The sequence below is a fragment of the Chinchilla lanigera genome, unplaced genomic scaffold, assembly GCF_000276665.1.
Source record: "Chinchilla lanigera isolate Chin_1 unplaced genomic scaffold, ChiLan1.0 scaffold00047, whole genome shotgun sequence".
Taxonomy (NCBI): Eukaryota; Metazoa; Chordata; class Mammalia; order Rodentia; family Chinchillidae; genus Chinchilla; species Chinchilla lanigera.
In genome coordinates, this window is record NW_004955448.1 from 7454318 (window position 1) to 7480123 (window position 25806).

General features: G+C 42.8%; 1 protein-coding gene across 2 annotated transcripts in view; it reads left to right on the forward strand.

Annotated features, from left to right (window-relative positions):
• The window catches only part of Kcnab1 (potassium channel, voltage gated subfamily A regulatory beta subunit 1), a 407620-nt gene that overhangs the window by 308847 nt on the left and 72967 nt on the right, over window positions 1-25806 (forward strand). For both annotated transcript variants that reach the window (XM_005393077.2, XM_005393078.2), the window contains exons 3-5: window positions 15951-15988; window positions 20790-20869; window positions 23224-23268. In XM_005393077.2, the coding sequence (XP_005393134.1) occupies window positions 15951-15988; window positions 20790-20869; window positions 23224-23268 (163 nt within the window). The remainder of the gene's footprint in view (window positions 1-15950; window positions 15989-20789; window positions 20870-23223; window positions 23269-25806) is intronic.

A 25806-nucleotide genomic window follows, 5' to 3' on the forward strand; every position in this document is an offset into this window, starting at 1 on the left:
GGCAGTTGAGAACGGGACAAGAGAACTTTTAAATGGTGACCCATGTCCTCTAACCAGCTGCACCTATCTGATTAAAAACCACATGGAGACAAGGTAGAGTGGAAGAAGGGAAAGAGTCAGAGATCGCAGTGTGAGGGGAAGAAAACTGCCAGATCTGCAAGAGGGGAAGGTGGGAGGACTCGGGGACTAACGACCTGATGGTGTTTAACATGTGTATTTGGACCCTGAACATGGCACAGGTCAACCTGTGATCTCTTCTACGCATGCTCAGGTCTATTTTTCACAGAACACTTGTGGTCTTCTGATGTCTCCACCTCACCAACATTTTCTATTATCCTATCTAGTACTCAGTGCCTGTCTTTAATACATTTTTAAAATAAATTATTTATTCATATGTCTATAGATACTATATGCATTGAAAAGAAAATGGTAAGTGCTGGTATAAATGAATGGGCATAGAGATTGCACACTGGATATGGAGCATAGTCTCTTTTCAAAAAATTATGTATAGGCAAACGTGTGCATTTAAAATGTAGAGGAACGCATTGCACTTTGTGATGGTGCCTACCTCTACTGGACTCGTTAGAGATTCTACTCCCTACTCTTGGAACACTTATGACTGAATACATTCTTTAATTGAGGATTTTACTTAGGATTTGCAATATCCAGAGTGTGCTAAATGTAATTTTTGTACCAGTGTAACTTTAAGAAGGCTTAACATTTTATTCAGAGGATTAAGGTGGCTGCTATGGTGCTTCTCCAATTGGTCCACTGGAGCCATATGAAGAAGACAGTGGATTTTCAATTACCTCTGCTAAGGAAAGAGGCCAAGGACAGAGATAATCAACATGCATTTATGCTTGTCTTTGGAGTGTGTTTTGCATTTCTGTTTGAGTACAGGTGCTATAGACATGAAACCCTGTTAGTGGAAAATCAAGAGTGTTCTAAAGTTATTAAAATATGTAGGAACAGTATAATAATCTAGTAGCCCATCTCCAGTGTAATAATCTAGTAGCCCATTAAAATATGTAGGAACAGTATAATAATCTAGTAGCCCAAAGTTAACTAGGCTTCAGTTAACTTTCAAATCTCCATAATGAATTAATCATTTGACATGGCACCAGTGGGAGAAATTCTGTCCTGACTCCATCAAACTGATGCAACTCACTTGCACCCTGTCCTTGTAGTGCTGGTAGCACTTGTAATCTTGTCCCAGAAAACGAGGCTGCTGATGTTCTTTTTTATTCTGCCTTTTCAAAAATGTCTACTAAGCTATTTTTACTACAGTCATTCACTGCTACTGGGATTTTTACAGAAGGTTAATAGTACTCATAAAATGAAGGACAAAGCACTAAAGAGAGAATCCTGAAGGAATAGTCTGTAAGTATTTGGTCAGGGTAAAGACCCCACAAGGCATTGCAATCTCTAGTTTGGGACAAGGCCATCCACCTTCTGTGCTGATTTTCTTTACCTGCTGGGTCCAGTACTTCTCTCTTCTACACTCTGAGGCTTCCCAATGTATTAGGAGCTCATAGAGGGACTAAGCCATTTCCCACAATGTCCTGACCCACTGTGTAGACCAGTTGTCAACTGGCTGCTATTACAGTCATGTGGGGAGCTTTTAAAACAACTCCTGTGTCTGGGTTTTTCTTCAGATCAACTAAACCAGAAACCCTGGTGGGGTAGTGTATTGGCTTCTCAAGTGGTCCTGCCCACCCAACCAGAGTTGAGGGTCACTGGCTGGACAAGAAGCTCCAAACTGGCTTCCAACACAGCTTAAAGACAGCCCTGCTCACCACCTGAGTTGTTTTGTTCATCGATATCCAAGTCAACCACAGAGGCTAAATTAGTGCATTTTTCTTCTCATGCTTCCTGTGGGGAACATAGCTAAAGAGTCGGCCAGATGCCACTTTTGGTGACCAGTGCAAGAAGCAAGTACAGGTAGCAGGTGTGGTGTTTGTTTTCCATTTAGCTTTGGTCCCCAATTTGAATTTTGTAGCCTGTGTGTGTGTGTGTGTGTGTGTGTGTGTGTGTGTGTGTGTGTATACTGGAAAGTGAACATGGGGCCTTTAAACTAAGCTGCATTTCCCAGCCCACTTCATATTTCACTTTATTTTATTTTAATTTTGAGACACGGTCTCACTAAATCGTTAAGTTGCCCAGGCTGTGTTCAAACTTGCAATCTTCCTGCCTCAACCTCCCAGAGTACTGGGAATATAGGTGTGCACCAACACACTTGACTTGCAGCATTTTTAATTGTTTTAGTTTATTCATAACTATCCATGGGTCACTTCAAAATAATCAATAATAAATAACCAATTTGCCTGAGCTTTGTTTGTTAAGATGGGTACATTCTAACGTTGACTTTGACTCTTACCAAGGTCTCTGAAAGGGTCATTAATCTTCTATGGAACTTCTGTTGCTGCAAATATTATCTCTTTGGAGATAAACAGAAAAGAAACAGTGAGTTCCTTTTGTATGCTGAGTACTGTGCTGGATGCTGAGATATATTATCAAAATCAGCTGTGGAGTTGGACTGCCTTGACTGACTTCCTGACTAGCCACTTACCATCAAACAGATTCAAATCAGAGTAGCCATGCATTTAAGTGAGATAATATTTGTAAAATGTATATCACAGGGTAGGGTACAATGTAAATTCTCAAATAAATAGCAAAAGTGAATTATCCATGGACATAATTTCAGGTGTATCTGAAAGGAAATGAAAAAAAAGTATTCAGAGTTATGGGAAAATAAAAGAAATTTTAGAATGAATTGCCTAGGACCTGAGAGACAGCTGACCTATCTCCTGGTGCTGGAGAAACAATGGTGAACAGGGCAGAACCCACTGTCCTTGTGGAGGGGACCCTGAACTCGCCACCGTACCTCACCCTCAGGAGCCATCATACAGAGCACCTGCCCGGTCTTTTGATGGTACCTTCTTTTCACAGTTGTATGTTCTTTCCTAGTTAACAGAAAGTTCTAGTCTCTCTTAGTGAACAGCCCCTGAAATTCTTGACCAACCACAAACCAGGCAAAGGTGGCTTTCTTCCCTAGGAGTTCCCTCTGGGGCTCCCCTTCTTTCCTGCAGCCAGGGCCCCTAGTACCAGCAGGAGGAGACACGATACCACCACTGCTTTAAGATGGGAAGTGCTGGCTTCATCCTACCTTATGACTCCAGGTTCCATGCCTACTTCCCGGCCACCGTCCAAGATGTTCTTCCTGTGTATTTGAATATGGCTCATGAATATCCAGACCATTATCTCTAAGACCACATATGGATTCATTCTGATTAACTCATTTCCAAGCAATGAATTAATAAGAGGATCAGTGAGCAATAAACATGTCCACTGAACATTACTTCTCTGCTGATCATTTTCCATCTGCCGTTCTTGAATTCATTCATTCATGAAACACTCCATAAGCACCTTCTACATGCCTGATTTTATATAGTCTCTGGGGATACAGGGATCATTCCAAAATATTAATAGTTTTGAAAATATCTCAAGAAGACTTTCTTTCTGTGCTTCAAAACAGTCCAAGACACTGTTGAGATAAAAATATAACATTTCATTAGTTGATATCTCTAGTTAACTATATTTCTGGATAATATTCCATATCCTACTTTAGGACCTGTCACTCAATCCCTATATAATCAGGACTATGTGGCTATAATGTCATCATCTCTTTGCCAAAGCTTGGCTGGGAACATCAGTGTTCTGACCATGAAAGTTCATTACCAGACCAGCCTGCCAGCAGCTGTGCTTTGTCACATGTAACTTTTCGACATAGAGTAACATTAGAACAAGAATGACTCTATGTGAGATTTGGATTAAGTGGAATCTCCCAAGATTAAAGATGTATCCATATGGTTTTGGATTGGTCCATTTTCTACCTTGACATGTTAAGTTTCTACAAATAATTACTGAAAAGAGAAGGTCTCTACCCTCCAGTCACAGATAGTCAGAGTCTGTGCATCAAAAGTCCATGCAGGGCTGGGGATATAGCTCAACAGCATAAGCACTAGCCTGGTAAGCCTGAGGTCATGAGTTCGATTCCCGGTACCAAAAAAAAAAGTCCATGCATTCCTTCATAGGTGATGCAAAAATATCCAATCCACTTGATGTAGTTATGAATCTTCCACTAGGAAAGTGAGACTATAGACTTTTCTTAAAAAGTTGAAATCATTAAAAGTTGTTATCCATCACAAATGAAATAAACTAATGCTTAGTGGAGGGGCTGAAAAACAAAAGACAGAATTAATTTAGAAAGGGGAGCCTCTCACCTCTAGTGGACAAAGAGGCCTGAGCCTTTGGCTCGCGTCACTTTCATTCAGTTAGACAGGGGAGGGAGCAATTAGCGTCACACAAGGGTCACCTGCCTCCTGTTAGCTATAGTACGTGACCAGGTAAGCGACCGGATCTCAGCCGTGTGGACTCTTCCCTGGAGCCTGCAACGCGCTAGCACACCAGCTCCTTTGCCAAAGGGGAAGCAGCTTGCTGTTGCCCCCTTCATGTCCACAGTGAAGGTGACCTTCAGTTAGGCTTCGATCCCTATTATCCGGTTTCTTACATAGGCTTTTACTAAATTATGTATTATATATTCCCTCAGTTTTAAAACTTCTACCTTAAAAGAACTTCTGAGTCAAAACGTGCACAAATAATTTTGTATTCTCACTTTGGGTTTCCCTTAATAATACTTAATACCCTAAAAATTATGAAGTTCACAGCCCAAGTGGTAGAATTTGAAAGGACTGTCAAAACACATTCTTTCATTCTTTTTTTTTACAGTGTATTGTCTTTCTTGTTTTTACCTATAAAGTTTCCTTGCCTTGCCAGAGAGTTAAAATTTATTTCCTAGCAGATCCTGACAGCCCTGTGTGTACATACTCTCTCTTTTACATAAGAACTATTCAAAATTATTACAGTTTGGAGCAGAACAACTCGTTGAACTATCAAAAAAAATCTCTGCACAAAGATAAAGATTTGACATGAAACTTCAAGAAAATGCAAAGGAGGTCAGATTGACTTTCAGACTTCTTTTCAGCAGTGTTTTTCCAAAGAGTTCTTATAGTAACTTAAAGTGGAAAAGAATAAACGTAAAGCACATATATATACCAGGCACTATGCTAAGAATTCACAGAAAAACAAAACCAAAAAGTACTTTCAGTTTCAATAGATCCTATTTTAAAAGAAGACATTGAAAATATTTGAATTTGTTTTATAAATAGAAGTCTTCATTTGATCTTAGTGTCCCATGGTAGGTGTATAATTTTATTCTAATACTGCATAACTTCAGCTACATAAACTGCTGTACAAATGTCTTACAAGAGTTCTTCAAAGAAGGTAAATAGGCTCATTGACGCCTCATGCTGGTTTTATATGCCCTGGAAACGTCCTTGTAAGAAACAGTTTTGAATATGTCAGTGTCAAGACAAGAAAATATGAAGAACTTGTATGTGACCAAGAATCTTAAGGCAAAACATTGAAAAAAATGTAAACACTGACTCTTTTCCCTGTCCAGAAAGTAAGAAGAGCTGTTAATTTGTTGAAACCCTTGTTTATGAATGGATTTTCCACTAATAAGGATTTTTTAAAATAATTTTTGCTGTTGAATATAAAACGAGTAATATTTATTCCAATAGTGCAGGTGAAAAGAAACATGCAGAGATTAAAAAAAAAAGAGATTAAAAAAAAAAAATGTTGTATAATGACTAGGAGCTTTATTTTATTTTAACTTTTCCTAATAGGCCCAAAGTGTTCACTCCAGAAATTATACTTCAAAAGGAAATTTAAGGCGATGAAGCCATGGATTGAAATTAATCCAATAATTCTAACTTCCACATGTAGACAGTGAGCTGTCATTGCTGGGCAAGATTCGCTGTGCTGAAGTTCTACTCCCATGTTCTGTTCACACAGTCCCGGCGAGGAATGTTGGCCCCTGCAATCTGCTTTTGAGCACAAAACCACCTGTGAATTTCGCAGCCGCCTCTTCTAAACTTCATAGCTCCATCCTTCTTCCTCTTTCCTTCCCATGTCTTTCAACTGTACTGATCGGATGAATGAAGAAGCCGAACAAAATGCTTCAAGGCAGATTTTCCTGAAACAAATCTCAAAACAAATTGAGCTAGCAGTATCCCTTGACACCCTAATACAAAAATCTTTAAATCTAAGGGGAAACTGCTCAAACATTTATACGTACACTAGGAGGATCATGATGAGTCATATGTCAGTGACAGCCATTTAACCCTCAGAACCTCAAGTGTACACCCAGGCTTGGAGAAGATCAAGGATCTAACTCTCCACAGGTTTCCTGGAAGCCCAGCCAGCCACCCCAGCCTTGCCTAATTGAAGACCCCATGTCCCTCTGACCCCAGAGAGCTGCCCCAGGACCCCTTCTACAGCGGGCACATCCCGTCAGTGCTCAGCCCTCAGCCCTGGTTGCATTCTGAAGGACTTGAGGGCTGCTAGTGAGATGGTTCTGTGCATGAGGCTGGAAAGAGATGCTACTCATGAGACAAAAAATCCTAAGAAAAATCCGTAGAGTTGAGAGAATCTATGAACAGGAAATGGCGCAGAGGAGGAAGAACAAGTGTATGGCATTCTTTAGCCACAGATGCATAGTTTGGGAGCAGAAAGAAGTATACAGCTTATCATAAGAAAGGAAGTATCCATGGAAGAGTCACTTGGCAGAGGAAAGAACATGGACAGATCTCTAACACAGGATGTCGTTATAGACATTCAGAGCAAGTACTTGACCACAGGAGAGAGCGGGGCGTGTTAGGGAGGGTGAGGCACAGCATCAGGAGAAATTGGCACCAGGCTGCAGAGAGACAGTGGCTTTGGACAGGCTGCCACCAAACAGCTGTGGCAAGTCACTTCCCTACCACTCAGCTTCCTCAGCTGCCTAACAGGGATTATTCAGACCCTGCAGAGCTGCCAAAGGATTAGAGCGGATATAGGAAAGCACGTGGCACAGAAGAATCTAGAAAAACACAGCGGATCCATATGGTGGAAGCTGAGAATTTCTTTCTCATTGGCCATAGTTTCCCATTTTACTAAATACGTAGTTAGAAACTCTAAGTAGTGGGAAGAGTTTTAAATAATAGTCCTTTAAAATGTCTGTGTGTGTGTGTGCACGTGCGTGCGTGCATGCATGCTTATCCTAGTGTTTGCACATCACGTGCCCAGGAGGCACACTTTCATTCCATGTCGCCTTTACCACTTCTTTGCCTGGTTTTATTGCTATTTCAAGCTCTTTTGTGCAATGCACGTGTGAAAATCCCTGCCCTCCCCCCAGAGAGCCTGGGTGGTATTACTTTCTTCTTTCAGAAAAAGGTAATCAGAGTGAAAAGAAAAGGCTAGGTTGTTACCACATTTGTTAACTCTGGCCAGATGCTCATTAGCAACTCGCCAGAAGCCAAAAATGAAAGATCAGACTGCAGCTTGGTTCCAAAAATGAGGGCCAGGCTCTGTGGAAAACATTGACAGATGCAAGCCAGAACAAGGCGGAACACTCTGCCTGCGTCATTTGCAGAAGATGGAGCCGTGTGCTGCGTCCCAGGCACCCAGACCCAGGTCTGCATCCAGTTTCTCTGTCGTGGCCGCAGCAGGCCTCCCTCCGAGGTACCTGGGATGTTTTCTAAATATACAAATAACTGGGCTGTACCTCAGATCTACAGAATCCGGGTGGGGCTCCTCGGACATTCTAAAGCATAAGACTCGTGGGGCTGAGATTGGTGATTAATGGTGATGCTGTGGAAGAGGCTTATCAAATCTCACTGAATTCTCCTAAAAATCCTGTTGATGAGTTATTATCATTATTCCCACTGTCCTACTCCACTAGTGAGTGGTAGAGTCAGAACTCCAGCCCTGGCCTGCCTGACCTCTACCTGCCTCTCCAGCAGGAGGTATCTCCACTCCCTGCCCTTCTATTGGCAGGTGCAAGAAGCCAGTTTGTCTAGACTTTGAATCTCTAACCTTAAATTCTTCAGTGATATAACATAGACCAATACTCTAGATACCTCCAGATTAAGTACCTCTTGATCATAACTACATTGGGTCAACCTTGCCTATATTACCATGTTCCGTTTACAAAACTCTCCCTTCTCCCCATGGTGTGATCCTGGCATTCTTGAACTTTCACTTTCTCTCACATATTGCATCTTACGTCAAATTCCATTGCCTCTGCTTCAAAATCTATCCAAAATGTACCCACTCGCACCACCCACCTGGGATCAAACCAGCACTGTGCCTCACTTGCACTGCAAGAGCCTCTTAACTTGTGCCCCTGTTTCAACCTGGGTCTGCAGGGGCACCAGAGGAGTCTTCTTTTAAAGAAAATGTGGGGGCTGAGGGTACGGCTCTGTGGTGGAGCACATGCTCACCTCACTGTGTCTAAGGCCCTGAGTTTGATGCAATGTTATAAAAATTTAATTGAAAATAATTTTAAAAATCACATTGTGTCACTCCTGTTTAAAACTCTTCAGTGGCCTGTCAAATATCCTTCTTATGACCAGCAGGACCTCCACACAGTCTGCTGTCCATGATTCCTTACACCTCGTCTTCTCTTCTCTGACCACTCTGACTCCATTGTCCATGGACAGCCAACAAACCACCTCACTTCTCCCTCACAGACATTCGTCCTCCAGAAAGCTGAGCGTTGATCTCCTTCTCTTTCTTTAGGTCTTTTCTCAAAAGCCACTGTCTTAGTGAACCTTGTCTGGTCACACTATCTAAAATGTCAGCACCGACTCCTGATGTTTCATATACTCTGTCCCTGCTTTACAAAAATGACTGTCTTTAACACTCATCAATCAACACTATCTCTTTTATATTTTATTTCTTTATGAAATTAGCACATATAAACATGATATGTATAATTGACTTTATGTATTATTTTGTCTTTCCCCATAAATCTGCTCATACATGGAGAAATAGTTACCAGTTTTTGCTCACTGCTGCATTCTGATAATTAAGAACAATGTCTGGCACAATAAATACTCAGATGAAAGTATGAAGGAATGTAAACTGTGCCATAATAAATTCTACACTTGCATTTATGTAGTCCCTCCATAGCATTAAAAACATATTCAAACTATAAGCAAGACAACTCACAATTTGAAAAAGGAGATCACCAAATCTACAATCTTAAAATAATTCAAAAATTGAGAGACTTACAAAGTAATTGATCAGTACTCATGAAAGTATCAACGGCATACCCCTATGAGACAAAGAAAAACTAAGGAACCAGCACTGATTAAGGGGGAATTCAGAAGAAATCCAGCTGAAATTCTGCTAGCTCTTGTAGAAGATCCAGAACAGAAAAACAGTGCAATTCAGAAAAGGGCTTTAGTTTAGTTACTAGTGCTATAGTGATGTTAATTTTCTGATTTTGATAACTGAGATAGTGATGTAAAATGTTAACATTATTACATCCAAAAGTATAACTGTCTTCAAACTGAAAGCAAGAAGATAATTTAAATTGTAAGCGGTGTTTTTTGAATGAGTAAGTGCCATGGTTTGTGTCTGGATGTCCTCCCAAAGCCTCCTTCGGTCACAGTGGGGGGAGCTTTTCGGAGGCAGCTGAATCTAGAGTTTGTGACTCGTTCTTTGCCTAGTGCTGGGGGTGTGAGTGATACACCCTTATAAGATATAAGGGATGGAAAGAGGACTGCTTTCACTCCTCCTCTCCTGTTGCTTTTGGTATCTTTCACCACCATGACCAGCTGCTCCTGCACCATGCTGCCCTGCCTTGGAGCCAGCCGATTATGGACTGAAGCCTCTACAGACTGTGAGCTAACTTCCCCCTTTAACCTTGATGAGAGAAAAGTAACTAAAACAGTAAGCAAAAAGCAATTACCCTGTTAGCCACCAAATGATAACTAAGTAACCAATATATATGTGTGTGTGTGTGTGTACATGTGTGTATGGTAGGCAATTTTATTCTCTTCTTTTTATCTTTTATCAATCATTTTTCTATGCCATGGTAGCTGTATTCTACAAGAAACCCAAAGGAGATTTTTAAAGCATATATTTCTTAGTGATTGAAAGAATTTAATCAGAAGACACTATAATAGTTTGTCTTAGTTACTTTTCTCATTCCTGAGACAAAATACCCAACACCCAAAGTTAAAGGAAGAAATGTTTATTTAACTCAGTTTTTGGAGGTTTCAGGTCATAATCAGCTGCCCCCCAGGCAGGGTGGATGGCAGACAGGGATCACAGAGGAGAAACAGTTCATGGCAGGGAGAAGTTAGAAAGCAAGCAACGGAGGGCCACAGCTCTTTCCATGCATTATATATTATCCAAGCTACTTAGGGCAGGTAGCATTCACACCCTTAATCTCAGGGCCACCTTGAATCAATTCCAACATCATACACTGCAGATGCAGCCACTTCTGAAAGAGCGCCACCTATAACTGCATGAGGCTTTGGGGGGACATCTAAACACAAGCTGTAACACAGTTCAACAGTTCTCTTTATTGTCTCCACTTTTTTTTTTTTTGTACTGGGAATCAAACTCAGGACCTTACACTTGCCAGGCAGTGCTGTGCCCCTGAGCTATATCCCTGGCCTTGTCTCTGCTTTTAAAAGGTTAGATTCCTAGTACCAAAAAAATAAAAGGTTAGAGACAAGCGTCAGTTTAGTACAATTATCTTCTAGGTAACATCCCACTAATTTGATATTTCATAGTGAAAAAAATAAAACACCATTGTCTCAGGAAGTCGTGCTCTTGTTAGAGGAATGAAAAATGATTTAGAAAAATGTCACAGGAAGATTTTGAGAATTATATTAACTAGTGAACCACCTTAGCTCTTCTGCAGGAGGGTGTGGTAGAAAATAAAACATAGAAGCAGACCCCCACCTGCCATGCTGTAGACCAGAAGGCTGCTGCTCCATCCCTCGAGAGCAGGAGGAAGTGTTACCTATTTGCAAGTGGGGAGTGAAGGTCACCTGCCTACACTATACCACCAACTCCTCACTGGATGCCTGGAGCCACTGATGACCTTCCCTGGCCCTTCTGCTGGGGGCATGGCTGGGTGGGTACCCACAGTTAGGAACATGTGAATCATCTAGAGACCAGACAAACTAAAAAGTATTGATGAACACTATTTTCTCTAAGTTGAGCCATGTCTGTTCATAGTAAATTATCCCAATATTTTAAAGATAAAGGGTATTAAAAAGGCAATTCAATTTAACCAACATTTAATGACCATCAGCTATAGATCCACTTCTATTGTAGGGGTATGTAGATACAAAGATAAGAAAAGGAAATCTCAGCCCTCAGTAAAGATATAAAGCCTATAAACTAGTAATTGTAAAACAAATGAGTAGCAAATGTCTAAAGGCCAGAGAAGCAGCCCACTTGAAAGTTGAACTTCAGCACTGCAGATTCCCAGGAACGGAAACACTTTCTTTTTTATTAGGCTGTGCTGCAGGTATATAACTGTATTCACTTTTCCTTACTATAACAAAATACCTGACACAGACTTCTTATGAAGAAGTGGAGGTTTGTGCAGCTCACACTCTTGGAGGGCCAAACTCAAGATTTGGTGGTGAGGTGGGGGCAGTACAGGTTTGGGCTCTGATGAGGGCAGCACTTAGTGGCACATCATGGAGGAAACACATGTAGGACTGTGAAAGTGATCACATCTCAAACCAGGAGCAGAGAAAACGGGGGCCAACTCGGTCCGTTTGCAAAAATCATCTCGTGAGCATGACCAGAGGGTCACAGAACAACTACCTCGTGCCTCCAGTGACTAAGGACCTCGTGCTAAGCCCATCTCTTAAAAGGCCCATCTCCTCCCAAGGGACAGAATTTCCAACACGTGAGACTTTGGCAGGACATAAACCATGGAAGTAACTTGAGCTGGAGCACAAGCATATGATGTTCACAACTTATATGAAGAGTTTTCAATAACAGAAAGCAAAGGATTTCATTAGTACCGTATTTTTCTTTCATAATTAATTACTGCATTGCTCTAACATCTTCTGTGCCAAAATGTAGCTCTGTGTTTTTCCACTCTGATGTACAGAATGCAGCTGTAAATATTTAAACCAGGGGGAGAAGGTGGGTTTTTTCCAGAGTCATTTTGGAATAGTGCTGTCCTTCAACATAGGTTCTTCCCATGGTGGTGCAGGCCTGTTATCCCAGCACTCGGGAGGCTGAGGCAGGGGGATTTCCATGAATTCAAGGACAGCCTGACCTACACAGAAAAACCCTGTCTCAAAAAAAAAAAATAATAATAATAATCATAGGCTTTTCCCAAAATAGATGGAATCATTGTAAGTGGTTCTTACATGTAGAACGACCTTTTCCAAGAAATGTCTGCAATCCTAAATCTTAGTTGCATCCTTTTCAGTCTTCAATTGTATTTTGTACTGCAGTTTGATAATTTCAAATCATAGCCCTTCATTTGTACCATCAGCAATTAATTGTGAAAGGTAAATAAATTATGCTAGGTTGTTTTCATGAAATTTCAAATCAGAGAACTGTTTTAGAATCCGGTTTTCACCAACACAAATTTAGAGAATGGATTTCAGGCTATCATTTTCACTTTTAGAAACTGATTGTAATGTAGGAAAGTGGACCAAATTATTCCTTAGCAAATGAATTCCCCAAAGTCTCAACTTTGTCAGGATTGAGAGAAGCAACTGAGATATTTGTGCAAATACGAATGGTCTGACTCGTGATTTTTCAACCTTCAGTTTTTCAACTTTTTGATGATGCAATTGTACTTTGTTTTTGTTTTTGGTGTGTGTGTGTGAGTGTGTGTCTCTGTGTATGTCTGTGTGTGAGAGCTGTTTGGGAGTTTTTACTTGTTTGTATGTTTTTGTTCTGTGTGTGTGTGTGTGTGTGCTATTGGAAGGTTTTTGCTTGTTTATATGTTTTTGGTTTTTGTTTGCTAAGCTATGATATTTGTTAAACAAAATACATTTTTATTTATAGTATTTTCAATTTATGATGAATTTATCAGGGCATAACCCCCTTGTAAGTCAAGAAGCACTTGTAGGGGCTGGGGATTTAGCTCAGCGGCAAAGCGCCTGCCTGGCAAGCGCAAGGTCGTGAGTTCGGTTCCCGGTACCAGAGGAAAAAAAAAAAAAAAAAAGAAAGCACTGTACTCGTGAATGTTTCTCTGGAGAAACATTCAAAAGGTATAGATAAGTTGAAATGTCAGCAAGAAGCTCCAGACGTGGGCCCGTCTTCACACAACATAGATATAGAGCTATTCTCTCTGATGCAGTTAAAAATAAAATCTCTTTAGCAACTACAGTACAAGTAAGTCAGCATATTCATGAAGCAACACTGACCTGGTTTTGCTTGAAGACTCAGAAAAATAGCTAATTTGTGGTATTAATTACCTGGCCCATGCCTTGTCCCATTTTAGTTCTTTAGCCAAAATTCCTATTGAATGAGAAAGTTAATGGCCTGGGTGAAGCATCCCTACAAAGTAGTACCATCTCTGGTCTATCGCTTGACTGGCCCAAAAGCAACCCCACCCGTCCTGAGAGCCCCAATCTATACTAAACACTTTTCACTTCGACCAGTCTATTGTACTTCCAAATGGCCTCAGACCTTTTCTATCACAAGAAGTAAGTTATTTCCCTGATGTTTTGCCTTTTATAGGCATCTTGAGCAAAAGTTCTTTAACCCCCTTGAAAATTTTCACTATAGCACATGTACATATAGTTAACAGGTAGCAATACAAAATGCCACCAATTATCTAACTTGTCCTGAAAGTTCTCAACCGTATTTTTAACATGCTGAGCTACAAATTTGCTGGTTATCCTAGCATTTCCAAATGATTGCTTATGATCTGGACACATAATTTTGTCAGCATACAAAAGAGATTCTTTTATAATTGTGCTGTTTGTAAAAAGGTTTTGATACTCAGGCAATTTTTTTTCACTTAATAGTGAGCTTCATTTCATAGCATCTCACTTATTTTATTCTTCTTAAAAAGCAAATGCTGCCATTTCTTCAGTCCGTTACATTTTTCAGTGCCTATCTTTTATGTGTACCAGCCACAGCTGGGTTTATTGTGGTGCCTGAAGATGTCATTTCTCTGTAAAAAATATTCTTTGTTTGGGTACTCTTCCTATCCAACAAAAAGAATGTACACTCTCTTTTTTCCTTACAACACTCAATTCTGTTGTTTAGAAAATGTACAAGTTCATTTTCCTTTTAATTTTATAGAAAGAAAATCCCATTACATATAGTAGTAAATCAAAACTGCTACTTGACTTCAATATTGTGAATACAGCCGAAGATGAGGGGCTTTAACCACTTGGGGAGAGCACTCCCTCACAGAAGGGACTGCACGCAGGGTTAGGGTGTGCTGACCCGTGGCGACACTGACTTTCTGTCTCAAGAGAAACTGAAAATGTTAAGAAAAAGCTCCTAAATGTTTCAATGCTAGTAACACATTCAAAATTTATTAAAATACAAAGTGGGTCAACTCCAACCTAGTCAAATGGAACAAGCCTTGTAAATTGAGGCTAAACTATTGGTTATCCTATTTGCATCCTCTGGGGATATAGCGCATAACAGCAAAATAACTTTTACCCCATCCTGAGAACTGAGAGAAAAGTATTATTGCATCAGCATACTTCTGTGAAGTGTGAAGCTTAAGTGTCATCAGGAATAGTTCAGTGTGCTGCAGTGGACAGGACAGCCTTCTTGAAACCAGGAGTGTTGGGGGAAGCTTGGGTATTTCAAACTTCGGTTAATGTCAAATTTCTCATTGGAAGCATGGGTAATAAATTCCTTTTTAAGTTTGTCAAAATGATTAGAGAAACAGTTCTCAGCATGCTGCCTCACATTTGGAAGGTGTTCCATAGCAGGAGCTATGACTATTACCATGTTCCCACTCCTGCCCCCCACTCCCGTCCTAATGACCCACGCCCAGCTCTTTGCCACACTCAACTTTTCCACCTCCCTGCCTTGCCCAAGCTTCTGCCTCTACTGGAACTGTCTGGGCCTTCCTTCTTCCTTCCTGTCATTCCTGTGAGAAGCAAGCGAGGTGTGGCTCCTCTCAGAGGCTTCTTGGGCGGGGCGCTCCCTCCCCGCTGTTCCGTGAGCGTGAGCGTGTATCCTGAGGTTTTGGGAACAGTGAGCTCCCGGGTGGTGGGAGCTGGCCACTCACCCCACAGTCCTGGCACATGTGCAGTGTCTTTGCCCGGCATGCAACAGGGCTCAGACAAAGGGATAAAGAGGCAGCGAACAAGAACGGAGACTGGGGTGGCCTGTGCACAGTATCTGATTATCTCTTGCTTTCCACAGCCAGCTCTGGCTGCTGGTTTCATCTCTCTCCTCCATCTTCCCAGTCCTCACTCCAGCTATTATCTCCCCTCCTGCCCAGCACAGTGGACTTTTCTGCTCTGGAAGAGCAGATCACATCAGAGATGGTGTGGCACCATTTGTGTCTTATAAGTGGGGAGTAGAAAAACATCTGAGAGGGTTCTTTTCAGAAAAGTAACAGGGAAAACAAAACAGAACCCCCACAGGAGCCAAAGGAAGGGGAGACCATAACCCAAGGTCAAGCTCACTTTGCCTACACACCCACTCTTGCCTTCAGAACAAGTGGCTTTTTAGCCAAGTGAGGCAAGGATGGGTGTGCGGGCAAAGCAGGCTCGATAGCACTGCCTTCCCATACACTAGCAGTCATAGTCTGTAACAGAAGGAAAACTTCGTTTGGGACAGGGGTGCATGAGCATATCCGGTGGCTTCTAGTGAAGAATGGGGACTCCTTCCTCTAGAAGGAAGAAGACCCTTCTGGAATTCTCAGGACAGACCCGACGGTACCCCACATGTGCCCCTGGCCTGGTCACCTTGGTGGACTATCTGCACAACCTACTGGGGTGCCCTGACATAAGAGTTTGGTCTTACTTATTATGTACAATGTTTGAATAATGATTATGAATAATGTTCAAATATTTATTTTTTCCTAGGAACATGGGTGACATTTGGAGGTCAAATTTCAGATGAGGTACGTCACTTTTACTTTCTACTCTGCTGGGGAAAAGAAAGTAGCAAAAGAGCTGTGCAGTAGGAAGGCTCTCCCCGGACCCTGACACTTCACAGGGACAATATTTCAACCCCTGCATACAGTTAAGACCGACTAGAAGGTTATGTTCAATTTTATCTTGCTTCTTGCATTTTTCACATTTAGACTATTAATAGCTCTTGAGATTGTCAATCTATTATATGTGCAGGTTCAACTGTTAGATACTGAAACAGTTTAGAATTAATATTAGTCACTTTATGAAAAGACTTATTGCTGTAGTTTTATGATTTTGATTTGTTTATTTCTCTTTATTTCCAGTGTATTTGTTTGTAATTTAGTTTTAGCACTGATAGCCCATCTGGAAAAAGCTTTCAGTCCTACTCACAGTCAGTCACCCTACTATGGGCAGCTTGTTCCATCCTCTCTGAGCCTCAATCTCTCCCATGTAAAATGGATAATACTCCTGACCTTGCCATGTGTGTCAGACGTTTATGGAGCCTTCTCAGTAAGAGATAGCAAAGACTCAACACGTGACACGTATACCTATTACCTTTACCACAAAATACCTTAAATCATTATTTACATGTTCAAAACAGTGCTTTCAAATAGATGCAACTCAAGACCGTACTGATAAGTGAAATAAGTCAGACTCGAATGTATAAGTACCACATTGTCTCACTAGTGTGAGAAACTGAACAAGAAAATAGGATCCGAAATGTACAATAGCTATTTTGAACTGGGGAAAAAAAAAAACTGTGCAAAAGAGAAGACATCTGCAATGGGGGAAAGGGGAAAGGAAGAAAGGCAAAATGAAAAAAATATATGTATACACAAGATAGTTAAGATAGTTTTACAGCTAGCTTCTCTTCATTCCTTGAAAAGAATGTTTTGTGCTAATATTGTTTAGACAAGATATCATGCCTGTATCTTTTACTCATTAACTACTATGAAGACAATACCCAATGTATCAACTATTGTAACTGTCCTAATCGATTTTGAAACTTGGTTTCATTGTTTATCTTTTTTCTCTTTACAATTAAAAAAAGGATATTTTAGCCATCACCTTTAAGGAATGCTTTCATGCCATAAATGAGATAGGCAGGCATGGAGTAGGCAAGAATTCCCCTGAGGGCAATGTTCTTGACTCACTCTGATGCTTCCTTACCTGACTGCGAGACTGCTGCACTGTGGAACCAGAGATAGTATATCTATCTAAGTGGATCCTCAGCAGGATCCAGGCCCCCTCTGCCACTTACGAGCTGATTTACCATCATTTCCTTTTATGAACAGTTGCCACGTCATTAAGTGCTTCTGCTCAACAGGATCTGGTCAATATTAATGCGATTTTGCCTGTAAAATGTTCAGTTTTCTGTCCCAGAATAGACACTCCACAGAGACAGTTATATGATAGTACCATTCCTAAGGAGATGCTTGGGCCATGGAGGCTTCATCCAGGGTTCCCAAAGTCACAAGTGCCATTTTCAGATCTAGGGGAGAAGTCTTCAGTGCATGTTCTAAACTATCTAAATGCGTATTCCCACTGCTGGAACATAGATCACTGTGTAGGGAGCTTGACTCTCAGGCAGGTTCCTTGGCAAGCAAACTCAGAGGCAGAAGTCAGAACGCAGATCGGTTATTAGGAAATGTTTTCAGGATCGACACTGTAGGAAACAAGACAAGGCAGAGTGAGAGGATGGCTGTGATGCCTCTCACCGAAGACCTTGGCCAGCCCCGTGGGGAGCTCTGAGGTTGAGATGGTCCCGCAGTGCTACACCAAGGTGAGGATAGAGGACTGGATCTTTACGCTCCTCTAGTGACCAGTCATTGGTAGACACTGACCTGAAAGCAGGTCTGACCTTGGACAAGGTAGCTCTGACAAGTACAGTTTATAGAGAGCGCTGTCCACCAAAGGCCATTTGATGGCACCCTTCCCAGTGGCCAAGGAAGAAGCCTTCCTCCTGAAGGAAGACCCTGGTGGCACCTCACAGAGGCTACTGCTCAGCTCTGGGACTGGCATCAGATAGGAATGTGTGGAGCGGACAGAGAGGCAAACCCGCAGGGAGCCGAGCAAAGGCCACAGACTTTAAGTCAGACACCAAACAGAAATCAAATAGGGAGGGAGGTCTAAAGTTAACAATGCACTGGTTCCAACATGTAGATAACCTACTACTGCCTGATATGGTGCCTGGAGCGGAAAGGGCAAAAATAGCTTACCTTTGGGAGCAAAGGGACCAACGTCCCATTTTCCCCAGGCTTTGTTCTCCCCTTCGTAGCACTCTCTGCTGCAGTGAGCCCAGCTCTGCCAGATCAGGGCACAGGGCTGATCTCTGGGATGAATCATTTTGAAACTCCCGTTTTCAACACTGCACAACAATGTCCTCGGGCACTCCCCTCAGATGCACACCAGACAGAGAGCTTCCAGTCCTCCCAGACTTTCCCGGGGTCCCTGCAGAGACACTGTCAGCAAGGAAGAAGAAGGCAGCACAGCTCCACCCAGTCTCACTGGTAGTTGAATTGCTCGAGCTCAGCTACCGTCAGTGGGGTAAAAATGTGAGCCAGGCACAACAAATTCACCTCCTCAGATTTTTCTGTTTCTCTCCAACTACAAGCAACTCAACATAAAACAGGCGCAACTGGAGTACACCAGGATGACCACACTATAGTGTGCGGAGTGATGCAGTTATCAGCACGGCCTCAGGAGGTGGTGGTGTCCCTGCAAGAATTCAGCGGTATATTGAATAATTCCTTGGCAGGGATATTACCACACCAAGTAACTGCAAGTGACTGTGCTTCATCACAAAACCCAGAGAGATGTTGCTCATATGAATAACTGTTGAAAGGAATGATGAGAGTATATCAGTATCAGAAACACTTCATTTCCAGAGTTTTATTTCACATGCTCTCATCTTTCAAGTAACTAGGGCAATTTTAACTGGAGGTAACAGGACACCCTACTCAAGTGAGCTTAACCAATAAGAGAAAAAATATTTTGACTTTTAAACTAGACATATAGAATACAGTGGGTCTCAGGACCCTGCTCCACTGCTGGCCAGTCTTTTAACCCTGTTCCCCTTTGAGTACCAACATCCTCTTTGGGTAGAAGATGGAAGATCATCAGGAATTCCAGGCCTCAATTAGAATAGCAACTCCAGAGGAATGTTGCTTCCAGAAACTCTGTAAGAAAAACAAGAAAAAAGTAAATCCCGAAGTTGTTTCTCTCACACATTTCACGGCCATGTGTGTCAAGAGAGCCTGCCTGAACCCCTGGCTTTCAGGCCCATCAGACCCCCATTAGATGAAGTGAGATCAGCTTCCCCTGAGGCCTCTAAGATCCACTGAAGGGAGGACAGAATTATTCCCATTTTTCAGATGAGCAAAGTGAAATACTGAGGTCAAGTGATTTGCCCAAGTTTAGCTAGCAAGGGGACACTGAGTGCCTGACACCAGTCTTCAGACTTATGAACTGTTCAGTGATTTTTCTTTTTTTCAGGCCTTCAGATCCTATGATTTAGAAATAGCTCCACCATCATTATTAGTCCAAGTGTCCAACCAGAATTCTTTACTTTCAAATCTCTCTCTAGACAAGATTTAATTGCATGCATTTCCCAGGAATAGTCCACCAATAAGTCACATCCAGCACAAAGATAATATGAAATGCAAGCAAAATCATCTTTAAAGATAAGACAGTCAGAGTGGGAAAAACTATATTTGTCTTAAATTTTAACCTCTCGTTAGAATAAATATTGTATTAGTAGCAAATTAAAAACAATAATAGCATTTTTGCTATGATTATTCTAAAGGATCTGCATTGATTCTATTTTGCTAGAGTAACAAATTTCTTAATAAGCCCATTTCCAAAAGACAACAATGGTTTGTCTTAGAAGTGCTGTTGAAGCAGGTTTAGCCCACCATCAAAAAACATAATGGGGAAATCAATTTTAATTATTTGTGAGGTGTGTAATTTTTCAAACGACTAATAAATCAACCAGCAGCAAAATGAAAAAAAAACAAAACAAAACAAAAAAAAAAAAAACGGGCCTACCCCACTGTGGTTTACCACTATTTCTCTAAAGCTGTCCCTCAGACTACGGTTTATAGCTATGGGTGCACTCTTCTGCCACACTCGCCGTGAGCGTGTAGCAGCAGAGAGGACAGCACAGGGAGCTCTGAGGTCAGCTTGCAGGCTGAGCAGTGAGGAGCTGGATCCCTCAGGCGGGTGAGTCCAGACGCTTGCTCCCTGCTCCTCTGTGCTGATTCAGCAGTCGCTTCTTGATGGTGCCTGGGATTTGGCTGCACTGTGGGTGGCCAGAATTTTACAACAGTCATGGGTCTCTCTGACACAGTCTGCTAAGCTTGGAGCAAAAATCACAAGGTCCAGGTCAGGAGTCATCCAGCTGCCAGAACCTATTGGTTTAGAGAAAAGAGTTGAGGAATAAAGTCACTAGTGACACAAATAACCCCATTTGTTACAGAGATCAGGCACTGTCAGGAATGTTGTCAAACAAGACCTTCCCAGCAGAGTGGGAAATGAACCTGTCCACCCCGCTGTGCTCCAAGGGCAGACTGAATCCTAGCAACGAAGGGCGATCACTGCCCACTCTGTGACTGTGGGCAGCAAGCTCACGTGCTCGAAGCTTCTTTTTTCTGTTTTCTCTACAACTGAGAAAAGCAAGCAGTGCTCAGCGAGACTTCAGTACCGTCGAGAACACTGAAGGCCCTAAAGGTGCTTCTGGGGTTTGGAAATCATGTGGCCTTTCTGCCTGACCTCTGTGTCCCCCTGCAGGTTGCTGAGCGGCTGATGACCATCGCCTACGAAAGTGGCGTTAACCTGTTTGATACTGCCGAGGTCTATGCAGCTGGGAAGTAAGTTAGAACCTGTTTGTGGCTCTCCAGTGGCATCTGTGGAACCGAGAGTCTGCCCCAGGCATTTCCGAGACATTAGGCATTTCTGATGCCCTTGCCCACGGGCCTGTGGCAGTGCTCCACCCGACTCTTTTAGCCTCCCTGGCATTCAGATGTTGACTGTATCTGGCCCCCTCTGTCCATTCAATCATCCCTGTATGAAAGCACACTGGAGGGAGTTAGGACCCATAAGCACTGTCATCTCCACAAGAGGCAGAGGGGGCTAGTGTCGGTGTGGTAGCAGCGAAGATCCATCAATGTCAGTCAAATATGTGAGTAAGAAAATGAATGAGCAATGTTCAAGATGGTTTTTCAGACGTTGTCCCATTGTTTCATGCCTATGTCTCCTAGTTGCTCAAGCCCTCAGTGGAGCTGGGGCATTCTCCCTGCAGGAAAGCAGGGACTGCTCTTCCTGTGTGCCCACCTATCCCTATATTAGCATTCCAGGCAGATCAGACCTAAGGTGGGATTCCCCAAAGACACCAAGAAATCAAAAGCATTTATAAAAAGCTATTTGAGAGCCCATTCTGAGGACAGAGGAGTCAGGGAGGCCTCACTCATTTTACATGAGAGGTTCATCTAGCTGATCCTCCCCCGGGACCAGAGCGCAGGTTTGGGGCACAGGCCATGGTGAGTCTGAACACACAGGTGACGTGGCCTCAGGCCAGGCCTCCGGTCATGCCATCCAGCACCTATCGGAATACTTACCGGCCCGGGGCCTCCTGAACTGAATGTACATGTATGCCTCCCCTAACCAAAGGAACTAAATAGCTAGAAAGCTGTTTGATCAGCCCCGCAGTTCCCTGAAAGGACTGTGGAACATAATCACCTACAGCCTAATTCCCTTCCTGCAAGGAAAAATTACAATCAAATGACCGGACCTGCCAAATCAGGTTCCTCATTCAGTGGTCTAAGTGCAATTTTCTTGCGTAATTTCCTCCTTTTCAAGCTCAGATTTAAGTTTAAGAACCCTCAGGAGGCTCAAAGCCCACATCTCTGCCGTTTTCTATTGACTCCCAGAGAGGAAGTAAAAGTTATCAAGCCTCGCACTTTCTGCCCGCCTCCTATTCCACCGTTTTCTTCCTTGTTGAATCCTGCTTAGTACAAAATGGGCTGGGGCCGGAAAAGGGCGGGATGAGCAGCAAGTCTGCCGAGTTCTGTTTGCCTTCCTGCTGTCAGGCATAGTCATTTTGATTAGCTATTGACTATCGGTGTGTAATTGAGATAGGGTGAAATGCAAGGTTAACAATGATCAAAAATGGGCTGGGGATATAGCTCAGCGGCACAAGCGAATGCCTGGCAAGCGCAAGGTTCTGAATTCGATTCCTGGTCAAAAAAAAAAAAAATGATCAGAAAGACAGACAGGAAGAAACAAAAAGAACACCAATAACATTCAGTGCCTGTCCATTTGGGACACACTTCGTAGCTAATCTGCATCATGATTTATTGCAAACTGTTCTGTCTAATGAAGACAGAACTTTCAATTTCGACAAGAAACAATTAGTGATGACTCCCATTTATAGCATCCTAATGGACAAAGTGCTAACCCCCCTGACCTCCCCATTTACAAACCTGTCAGAGCCCAGCCACCTCTCACAATGGGGCCTCACTGGGAGGGAGAGAGAGTGTGGTTTTCTCAATCTTAGGTCCCAGGTTGCTGAAGAAGTCAGAGGTAGGAAAGTGTGATAGCTTTAATACAGCTCTCTACCACCCAGCCTGAGGGCCGGAAGGGACATTTTCTTATGTCTCTTGCACAATATCTTACTCCTATGACAAAGTTGGTTACTAGATCCCAGGACATTCTCATAAGGATCACTACATCTTCAGTCTTAGCCTTGGGGACATCTAAACTGTCACAAAGATTCTTTGTTTATCCTCAAGGTTATCTGGGGGTCAATAATTTCTGTCTAAGCAATGTGAGGTTTCTTGTCTTCCCTGGCCATGACTGAATCGTTCTGCAGCAATTAGAAGGAAAACCTTGACTCCCATTCAATACCTCCACGCAGGACATTTATATATGTGATCAGTGGTTCAAAAATACCAAACTGCCAAATGACTGTGCTGTTTCTTAGTATCAGGACCGCAGGCGGTCTCCTGCCGGTGTGCCAGGATTTGGCAGGTGCTTCTGGAATACTCCGGAGCAGGATTCTGCAGGCACAAGCAGAAAGAGCGGAAACTGCTACCAGCCGAGAGCGGCTTCTATTTTCGGGATATGTAGCACTGAGAGCTCAAGCTAGGAAGGGCTCTGGAGTTTGGGTTGACTCTTGCTATTCCAGGATATCGCATCCTAATCTGTTATCTGTTTCTCCTTCCAGGGCTGAGGTGATTCTGGGGAGTATCATCAAGAAGAAAGGTTGGAGGTACCGCATTCCCCTTAATTCTCCATTCGCTTTTTAAAAGACTTACGATTCGTGCCACGGAAGGGAAAATAAAATCATATGATATTTGATCAGAAAGCTGTCAAGAACTTAACTCTTGGTAATGAGAGAATTTACATGATTTGAAAATAAATGGCAGCAAGTTCACTATTTATCCTTCAAAAATTATTGACCAGTTGTTGATCACAATGAATGGGGAGGTTGAGCAAGAAAACATTCCCAAAGAAAGAGAGAATGTTCATGAGATATTATTTCTGCATTAAGTGACATTTTCATGGCTTTGACTCCCATTTGTGGTAATTTGGCGAAGCAAGCAAGCTGCAGGGAGATGATTAGCTATACACAACATTCCTTTTACTAGCAACTGTGGATGTAAAGAAGTGAAAAAGGAAGCCCTTGGAATAAAGACCTGCAAACATTCTCGTCTGAATGCAATCAGCTAGCATCTATCCTGTGTATAGGTATTCAGAAAAGTACCTCATCTGCTGTCTTTGAGAGGGTCCTCCATGAAGCGCAAGGAGTATGCTTACCTATACTATCCACTCATTTTCTGTAGCCACAGTAAGTGGCAGTGACCTTTTGTGAGGGTGGGGAACAAAACCCCTACATTTTACAGTGGGTGTCAGTCCCAGTAGCCACTTCTTCCCATGAGCACAGAATGAGACAAAGCCGTTGTACAAGCTTGGAGGCCTCTCTGCTCTAGCATGTTTGCAGGGAGGGCGGGTGAAATAATAAGAGCTCTCTAGGTAAGAAAGGTTTGTACTCCTGCACACATATTTTTTAAACTTAGCCTAGGAAACATGGACATTCTCAAAGTGTACAACTCAGTATTGCTGGTGTTACATCTTGATATGCTCCAGTTAAACTCCCTCTGGGAGCAGACCCTAGAAGGGTGAAACCAAAGCCCCTGTATTTTCAGGGCTGCTTACTTCCCGCTCTTCAGATGAATGTTTGGTAGGAATAGAGGGCCTGGTGGAAATGCGAAACGAGGTGTTTTTTGGAGATATGAACAAAGAAAATTTAGTGACCTACTTCCTCCTCTCCATTCCCCAACCCTCGGGGAGCATTAAGAGAAAACTGTATTCAACCTTAAATATGGAAAAGTATTCAAGGGCCAGGGATATAGTGGCACAAGCACCTGTTTGGAAAAGTATTCGGTCCCCACCCAGTTCTCCATCTTGCCCAGGGTACTGTGCCACTCAGACGGTAGCTCCACCCACCCCGCCTGCGTAGGGGTCTCGTCAGTTTCTGAGGGACACTGGGTGTCGTAAAATATCAGACGTTTATTCACGCACAGTTTTGGAGGCCAGAAGTCCCAAATCGACATCCGGGCAGGGCCATTCTCCCTCTTAGATTCTCATAAAGTCCTTCCTCGCCTCTCCCTTGATTCTGGTGGTGACCAGGGATCTCTAGCCATTCCTCGGCTTGCAGCTGCAGCGCCTCACCCTCTGCCTCGTCGTCCCTTGCAGCTTTCTACCGCGTGCGTCTGTGTCTTCGCGTATGAACACCGGTCATGTTTCATTGGGGGCCCACCCTGTTCCAATATGATCTCATCCTAACGTAGTGAATTACACCCACAGGACCTTATTCCCAGATAAGCTCACATTCTTAGGTACTCAGGGTTATCACTTCTTGGGAGGGGGCCCAAGTCACCCTTGAGCAAACACTTTAGAGCTGAGCCCACTAACAGTGCCGCGAGGCCTGCAGGGAGGTGCAGGGGACCAGAGTCCACCCGAGGAAGAAGAGGAAGCATCTGCTCCCTGTGTACAGGGGCTCTTTCCCCCAACACCCAGAGAGCATCTAATCATCACTCCGAGTAACGCTGAACCTATTACACAGACCTTTTGTGGACAATTGATTAGCATGCGTATTTCGCAAGCTGCCTCTTAGTCTTGCAAGTAGACGCGAGCTGCCCCATAGTGCAGAATGGCTGTATCAGTTCACAGCCGCCCCCAGAAGAGGGTGAAAAGATAAACTGCATCATCCTAGCATCGAGCCCGCTGTTTCAACTACCACATCCTGGTGCTACCGCTTGCTAGCTGGCTTAGCCAGAGCAAGTTACTTCACTTTTCTGATCCTCAGTCGCCTTACCTAGAAAACGCATAACATAACTGTTCATGAAATGTACTAACACAGTGAGATAAGGTATTCAAAGTCGATTGAAGACTGCGCTATGTCACTGTATAACACATTACTGTTCTCAACCCCCTCTAAAGAGGCTGTTAAAACCCCTGTGAGAGTCGGTGATAATTTACCAAGCCGCTGTCTCTCCCTCCCAGGTGGTTGTAAATGTTAATGCGCACCCTGTATAGGCCAAACGTTTTGCAGAAAGTCTAACTTTGGAGAAATAAGTGTGTGGCGGGGTTTGGATAGAATATGAATCTTTGGCTGCCCCAACTGCTCTGAATGATCAAAAGGGCTGCATTCGTTTTTAATAATATTCCATGTAGCTTTTTACTGAAGGTGGAAACTGTTTGTGAAAGGAGGTCTGGCTCTCCGGTGGCAGGCAGCCTGCTATAT